The sequence below is a fragment of the Aulonocara stuartgranti genome (genome assembly GCF_965226115.1).
Source record: "Aulonocara stuartgranti genome assembly, chromosome: 17".
Classification (NCBI taxonomy): domain Eukaryota; kingdom Metazoa; phylum Chordata; class Actinopteri; order Cichliformes; family Cichlidae; genus Aulonocara; species Aulonocara stuartgranti.
In genome coordinates, this window is record NC_138953.1 from 33,321,545 (window position 1) to 33,330,041 (window position 8,497).

The 8,497-nt window shown below is 39.2% G+C and overlaps 1 protein-coding gene across 1 annotated transcript; it reads left to right on the forward strand.

Annotated features, from left to right (window-relative positions):
- The first annotated feature begins 3,364 nt into the window (after nucleotides 1-3,364).
- Nucleotides 3,365-8,118, forward strand: akr1b1.1 (aldo-keto reductase family 1, member B1 (aldose reductase), tandem duplicate 1). The gene is made up of 10 exons (XM_082511335.1): nucleotides 3,365-3,502; nucleotides 3,972-4,139; nucleotides 5,227-5,343; nucleotides 6,336-6,413; nucleotides 6,514-6,636; nucleotides 6,752-6,858; nucleotides 6,972-7,053; nucleotides 7,432-7,515; nucleotides 7,782-7,864; nucleotides 7,984-8,118. Exons 1-10 carry the CDS (start codon nucleotides 3,437-3,439, stop codon nucleotides 8,024-8,026), a joined length of 951 nt encoding a protein of 316 aa, XP_082367461.1. The 5' UTR covers nucleotides 3,365-3,436; the 3' UTR covers nucleotides 8,027-8,118.
- The last annotated feature ends 379 nt before the right edge of the window (nucleotides 8,119-8,497 follow it).

The window sequence follows — 8,497 nt, forward strand, 5'->3', positions numbered from 1 at the left end:
CAGCAGGTATATTCTTGCCTCACCGTCCGTCCGTGGTGAGTCAATTCAAGTAGGTACTAATGTTGCTCTTTGTTGTTTGCTGTCTCCCCTGTTTTTTTTGTTTTTCTTTCTCTCCATACAGGTGACCCAGGAGTTTTTTTTGTTTTTTTTTCTCTCTTCCCCCCCTTCTCACCGTCTCTTCTCCCCTTTGGTTTTCTTTCTTCCTCTCCCCCTCTTTCTTTCATTCTTTCCCCCTGTCCTATTAAAAAAAAAAAAAAAAAAAAAAGGATGACAAAGGATGAACTGAAGCTCCGCCATCACGTGATGTCACATGCTGCTGTTTCTGATGTCACTTCCAAAAAAAAAAAAAAAAAAAAAAAAAAAAAAAAAGTAGGTACTAATGCAAAGGGTCACTGAGCAGTGACAAAATTTTCTCACAATAATCTTTCTGGTTTAGCAAAACTGTGCACTTACCCTTGTCTGCTGGACGGATGGTATTGCTGTTCTCATTATTAAGCGATGTGAATGCTTTCTTCTCCTCCTCCTGCATTGCTGTATCATCACCGCTGAAGGAAACGGTTTCCAGGGCCTAATCCGTGGATCGACTTCCTTCGAGGCGTGGACGTCTATCAGCAGAGAATGTCCCTTAGTCTGTAACACAGTCAAATATATTCTCAAGCAATATTCAAGCATGCCATTCAGCGTGTTAGTACGAGCTCGGGAGCAGCTTGGGAGAACAAGAAAACAGAGACTGCTTCAGATTGTCTTCCCAAATTGACTCAACTTTATTCACAAGTATAACAGTTTATATAGAGGGTAAAATTCATGAGACAGCAGATTATCAGTTTAAACCAGTACAGACCAAGATAAGGGAGCGTCTTCCTGCCCTTGGGTGAAGAAGCATCCTTTGTGTAGTTTATTAGTTCAGATACAATTGTGATTATCTCAGCGACATATTTTCAAGGCACAAAACAAAGAGTTCTTACATTAGTGAAATCTGAAACAAACCATTTGGCCTCAACAGGCGTCTCCTAAAAGATTAAGAAACTAATGTAGCTGAGGGAGTGATCTCTGTGGTATTTCAACCTTGTACCAGCCTGTGATTCTCACACATCAATTCTTGGGTCAAAGAGAAAAATAACTAAAACAAAGGGGCCTTATTGGATGACAGAGTTTTCCTGCATAATGTCACTATAAAACAATATCCAGTAAATGCTCCCATGGTACTAAAATACCTAACAACCGCAACCTTTGCATTGCTGGGACAGGCCGAAACCTTCATCTGTAGTTGCTCTGCTTCCACATCTGCAATGTTGTTATTTTGAATTGCTGTTTCTGTGACTGTGATCAGTTCCACTAGCGGGATTTGTCTTGGTGTCACAGCAAAGTTCAACCCTTTTGCTTTGCTTGGGTGAGTTGTCTGTCAGATAAAATTTTCACCCACTTGCTCACATCTTCGGTGTGGCCGCTGAGGACACACACATATTTTTCTGGTATTCTTTATGGCATCAATTTCAGCAATGTCCTGAAAACATTCCTCAGAAATTTTGGTCCATATTGACATGATATCATCGCACAATTGCTGCAGATTTGTCTGTGCGATTTGTCTTGTTCCACCACATTCAAAAGGTAATCGAGTAGATTTCGATCTGGTGCTTTGGAAAGAAAACCTTGGGCCTAACTTTTATCTCCTTGAAGGAAGTTTGGTGTAAAAGAGAAGTCATAATCAAAATCAGTTTGAAAACAAAAAATTGTGAAAATATATATACATAGATTGTGTCTACATTTTTAACGCAACTGATAAAAACATACATATTATCAGGATAATAATGGATTGCATTTATATATATCCTTCCACTATTCATTCACTCTCACACACTGCTGGAGGCAGCTACAGTTGTAGCCACAGCTGCCCTGGAGCAGACTGACAGAAGCGAGGCTGCCATATCGTGCCATCGGCGCTTCTGGCCAACACCAGTAGGCGGTAGGTGAAGTGTCTTGCCCAAGGACACAACGACCAGAACAAAGAGCCCAGGGATCGAACCGGTGACCTTCCGGTTACATAACATAGTTATTCTTTTGGAATTCAGCTAAACAGGGTCAAGCACCCATAAGAACAAACTGTTCCTGACAAAGAGGAGGACTGTATATCTATATTAACTCTAATGAGCAGAGAAAAGTTTTTAAAGTTTTTATCATTAACGTTGTGATCTTTGTGAGAACATCTGCATTTAGACATATTTCCATTTTGACATGTCACGTTTAACATATCATTGAATCTGCAGCTGTAGTTTTCAGTGTGTTGCTGAAGTAATATTCACTGCATGATTCAGCATTTTGTTCTGAGAACAGAGTGCTGAATCACATGTTATCTTTTGCCTTCTGAAGATAACATGCACCAACATCTCAATAAACGCACGTATATTTACAACGTCTTCACCTTGACAGAACAGGCCTTTAGTCAACAAAAAGTTACTGCTTCACTATCCTACTGCTGTAAACCCAACTCAGTCAGAAAAAGAAAATTTTTCTTTTGTGTGTGTTTCCCACTAGTTTATAGTAAGTGAGTTCTGACAGATTTTTGGTCTTGGGAGCATATATTTTGAAAGGCTTTCCTAACCTTGGTTTGCTGAATAAACCCTGCAGCAATCTTCCGCTGAAGCTTTTTAATTAACACACATTGCTGTCTCTTCTCCTCCGCGTCCTGTGTTCAAAGATTATTTTTGAGGGGGGATTAATTCATTCAGACTGACCTAAAATCGCAAGCCGTGCTAATAGAAACTTTATCAAATTGCATAATCTTATTTACAATACTTTGCGTTCCTGTGATGGTTGTATACTAACTTTTCACTTTCCTGTAAACTCTTGACACAACTGAGACTGCTTACTGCCTCGATTCTGACAAGTTTACAGCACTGTATATGGTTGTGAACGTTATAGTGACTATACACTAATTGATGTCACAGACATGTTTTTTGTAAACTCTAGAGGAGTCATCTATTGCTGCATCATTGTAAGAGGTATCAATGGTAAGTGTCAATTAAAAAATTTCATTTTACTTTGTCTGCGGATTTATGTTTACACATATAAGAGGTTACCAATTTAAAGTGAGATGCAGTCAAATGTCAGTTTCAGTAACACAATAATTTTGTTTGCAGCTTTTCAGAATTATGCTCAGACTGAATAAAGACATTACTTTCAAATTTTCCACATTATCCAAATTGTGGAAATTATAGAACTAACCGTTAAAAATTTTTATGTACACCTAACAGAATATTTCTGCACTGTGTGTAAGAAAAGCGGGGCCCATTGAAAGCCTTCCTATTTCACTGATATTATGATTATGTAAGAGACGGTCTCCTCCTACTACTAGAGAGAGTATATAGTAGCATGAGTCAGTACATTCAAACAGTGAGTGTTCCGACTAGGTTGAGAACGTTACTTCAAAGCTACTAAGATGATACCTGCTGTTACACTTAACAATGGAGCAAAGATGCCAATAGTGGGTCTGGGCACCTGGAGGGTAAGTCTTAGATTTTTTTGTTTTAAACTAGCTCTGTGGGAGACTGCTAATCTGTCCATGCTCACCCTACTTTTCAATGAATATTTCTGCTACTCTCATTATTTTTCACTGGTTTCACTCGTCTATGTTATCTGTACTATTTATATTTAATTTGTTTTTATATAACAAATTCCCTATCTTGCTGATAGAGTCTGGTTACAAAAGAAACCAAAGTAACATGTTATTTACATAGTGCAACTAAAGTAAAATAAACTGGATTGTAGAGGCTAATCCTACGTGACGCGATGTCACTGGTATGCATGAATGAATTAAACAGTCCAATAACTCCAGCAGTACTTATCTTGTCCTTTTTGGTCTTTATTCCAACATCATTTTACCATAACAACGCAGCGGTCACAAACTGCTTGCCTTCTTGCGATTCACACTTGCTTTATTCATTCCATGTTTTTCTATCACCTTACCTGTGCAGTCAGAACCAGGAAAAGTGACTGAGGCCGTGAAAGTCGCCATAAGTTGTGGCTACAGACACATAGATGGCGCTTATGTGTATCAGAATGAAGAAGAAGTTGGAGCTGGAATCCATGCAATGATTGATCAAGGAGTGGTAAAGAGGGAAGACCTATTCATTGTGAGCAAGGTGAGCTTTAGAGAGAGCCAATAAAAATGAGTATAAACCATTTTATTATCTCAGGTTGTCTTCCAAAGCAGTGGCTTTGGAAGACAACCTGAGGCATGTGGCTTTCCACACCATGGTGATCCCTTTACATGAAAGATCCCCAGCTGAGATGGGATAAAGACACAAGCTAGTGAATTCCTAGTGCTGGTTCCAAGGGTCGGTGGAAGGGTTGTGTCAGGAAGGGTATCTATCGGCTGCCCCTCTGTTGGTCTTCCATGGTCTCTTGTGTTCTGGGGGCCTCTGGATGTCTGGAGTTTTGATCTCCTCCATACCCGCTTCACACCCTGGAGGACGGGGCTGTGGCCCCCCCACACTCCCTAGCAGATCATTACATGGAGAAACCTTTGGAATGCAAGCATGCTGATCCACACAGGTATGCACACATGGGTATTCACAGACGCGGACTAAAGCTTTCTTGGCTGCTGCCTCAAAGCACACTGTGCGCTGTCTATCTTGCGTGCTGCACAATATCGTTTATTATTTAGTAAATATTGATATCTATGACTAGCTAGTTTATTGTGATGGTGCTTTGTTTTCTCTATTATTATGTTGCTCTTTGTTGTTTGCTGTCTCCTCTGTTTGTTTTTTTTGTTTGTTTGTTTTTTTTCTTTCTCCATACAGGTGACCCAGGAGTTCTTTTTTTTTTTCTCTCTCTTCCCCCCCTTCTCACCGTCTATTCTCCCCTTTGGTTTTCTTTCTTTCTCTCCCCCTCTTTCTCTCATTCATTCCCCCTGTCCTATTTATTAAAAAAAAAAAAAAAAAATGACAAAGGATGAACTGAAGCTCTGCCATCACGTAATGTCGCATACTGCTGTTTCTGATGTCATTTAGAAAAAAAAAAAAAAAAAAAAAAGGAAGGGTATCTAAGCTGAATCAAAAGCAACCACTCTGGAAATAAAGGAGCAGCTAAGCAGCAGTACCTTTATAGTAGTTATGTTGTTAATTGCATAAGGAAATAATGAGGGTACAATGGTCATACTATAACATGTTTACAGCGTTGGGGGAAATGAGACACCTTGTTTGTAAAACTCCTGCTTATTTTTCCTAGTTATGGTGCACCTTTCACCTTCCATCTCTGGTGAGAACAGCTTGTGAGAAGACTCTCAAGGACCTGAAGCTGGACTACCTGGATCTTTACCTCATGCATTTCCCAATGGGGACCAAGGTCTGGAAACTTCTGTCCAGTCCTTACAATACAGTTAACTTTCTCTAAAATCTCTGTGATATAATAGTGTTTATAATGAACTGCAATTCATTATTATCAGGATGTCCAAAACACTCGCTGAAAAGCCTTCAGCTAATCCAAAATGCTGCCGCAAGAGTCCTGACAGGGACTAGAACGAGAGAGCATATTTCTCCTGTTTTGGCTTCCCTTCATTGGCTTCCTGTTAAATCCAGAATTGAATTCAAAATCCTGCTCCTCACATACAAGGTCTTAAATAATCAGGCCCCATCTTATCTTAATGACCTTGTAGTACCATATCACCCTATTAGAGCACTTTGCTCTCGCTCTGCAGAACTACTTGTTGTTCCTAGAGTATTTAAAAGTAGAATGGGAGGCAGAGCCTTCAGTTTTCAGGCCCCTCTTCTGTGGAACCAGCTTCCAGACAGACACTATCTCTACTTTCAAGATTAGGCTTAAAACTTTCCTTTTTGCTAAAGCATATAGTTAGGGCTGGACCAGGTGACCCTGAATCCTCCCTTAGTTATGCTGCAATAGACGTAGGCTGCCGGGGATTCCCATGATGCATTGAGTTTTTCCTTTCCAGTCACCTTTCTCACTCACTATGTGTTAATAGACCTCTCTGCATTGAATCATATCTGTTGTTAACCTCTGTCTCTCTTCCACAGCATGTCTTTTATCCTGTCTTCCTTCTCTCACCCCAACCGGTCGCAGCAGATAGCCGCCCCTCCCTGAGCCTGGTTCTGCCGGAGGTTTCTTCCTGTTAAAAGGGAGTTTTTCCTTCCCACTGTCGCCAAAGTGCTTGCTCATAGGGGGTCATATGATTGTTGGGTTTTTCTCATACGAAGCGCCTTGAGGCGACTTTTGTTGTGATTTGGCGCTATATAAATAAAATAAAATTGAATTGTATTATCAGACTGAACTATGCAGTCTAAATTTAATACTGTCTTGAACACATCTTTTGGCCACTGCAGCCAGGAGATGATCTTTTTCCTGTGGATGAGAATGGGCAGGTTATTTCTGACAACAGCAACTTCTTGGACACTTGGGAGGTAATATAAATGACTTATTGCACAGTGATAATCCCGTGGACTTGCTGACAACCAAATTAAAATATGCTGTGCTAAAACCAGTTTATGATTTATCTTAAAGGCCATGGAAAAGCTGGTGGATGCTGGTTTGGTCAAAGCTATTGGCATTTCCAACTTCAACAAAGACCAGATTGAAGCCATACTTAACAAGCCTGGCCTCAAGCACAAGCCTGCCAACCACCAGGTAGATTTTGCAAAATTGTTTTTTATTTATTTTGAATTCTGGAGGCATGCACTGTTAAAAGATGAAATGAAAATAAAAATAAAACAAAGTCCCCGAAATGTGGTTGTTGTCTTAGATTGAGTGCCACCCATATCTGACTCAAGAGAAGATGATCAACTACTGCCACTCAAAAGGCATCACAGTGACAGCATACAGTCCTCTAGGCTCCCCTGACAGACCCTGGTAAGAGGATGTACAATCTATTGTAAACAAAGCTAATGTAGGAGTATAATCAGCTTTACTTCTCGAGGATATTAACAGTGTCACATTGTTTTTCTTGTCCTCTTCTACTAAAGGGCTTCATCTGATGAACCCTCGCTGCTGGAGGAACCTAAGATCAAGGCCATTGCTCAAAAGTACAAGAAAACTCCAGCACAGGTACTGAGGAATTACACAAGTCAGGAATTTTGAAATTTGAATTTCTAAATGAGACATCTCATGTTGGGTAAAAGGTCAGATATCAGACAGTAGGATCACGAGTGTGCAGCACAACCAGAGAACAACGAGATGCAGTATTTAACTAATATTGAATATCTTAGTTATTGGCTGCATGTTGTCTCCCATGGAAAACCAAAACCTGTGTGCTTACAGTTATGCAATGCAACATTTCAAAAGTTAAATTACTGACGTCAGCAAGAAGAAAATCAATACTGTCATGTGGTGGATTAGAAGGCTTATTAAAAAAATATTTAAATCATGGGAAAGTTAAATAATACTGAACTGAATGACCACTGCTCGTTTGAACCATATCCCCAGGTTCTGATTAGGTTCCACATCGAAAGAAATGTGGTTGTCATTCCAAAGTCAGTAACACCCCATCGTGTCAAGGAGAACTTCCAGGTACAGTAATCATAAATATTCATGAGCAGATTTTGTTTTTAGTCTTTTTTAGCTAATATAGTGTATTCACACTGAGCAGTTATCATATTTAGATTTATTTGTGTAGAAATCTGCATTGTTGGGGGGAATTTAGGTCATGGACTTATGCAAAAATTTGTGTTTTTCTATGTTCTCATTTGGATTTTCATTATACGTGTTGGGTTCCATAGAGCAGCTCATATAGTTTGTGCAGGTTATAAGTTATTTTTCGGTTCTTTCTTTTTCAGCTGTTTGACTTCAAGTTGAGCAAAGATGACATGAAGGACATCCTCAGCTTGAATAAGGACTGGAGAGGCTTCACATTACAGTGGTGAGTAAAAATAAAGGAAGATTAAGGGTAAAGGGGATACAGAAAAAATAAAGACGTGGCATTATTCTAAAATAAACTGTGCTATCAATTAATGGCTATTTCTTGTCTTCTCTTTCCAGGGCTTCAAAACACAAAGACTTTCCCCTTAATGCAGAATACTAAGTTAATATGGTTCACCATGCCTTGTTTATATCAGTTTTGCATGAATGTTTCCTCCAGAATTTAAAAATAAATCAATAAAATGAACAATGCAACTTGTGTGGCTTTGTTAAAAATCCTGTTAGGACATTTGTGTTTGCATTGGATGAATGTGAGTTCAGCTGCTTTTTAAGCCACAGTGAGGGTTTTGGAATGAGAGAGGCATTTCAGTGAAAATGTCAAATAGTTCTGCCAGAACTAATTTACAGTTTGTAAATGCATCATGTTGTAATCCATGTAATTAAAATTATGGATGAAAAGGCACAAAATAAGCCAGTAATTAAACTGTAGATCTACCAGTACAAAAAACCCAGCATCTTCTTGTTGACATGATTAAAAAAAAACAACAACAAACATTTGTCCTTTCATACCTATATGGTATTAATTTTTTTTTCTTAGGAGAAAGGGGGAAAAAAAGCACCTTACTTTTGGGAG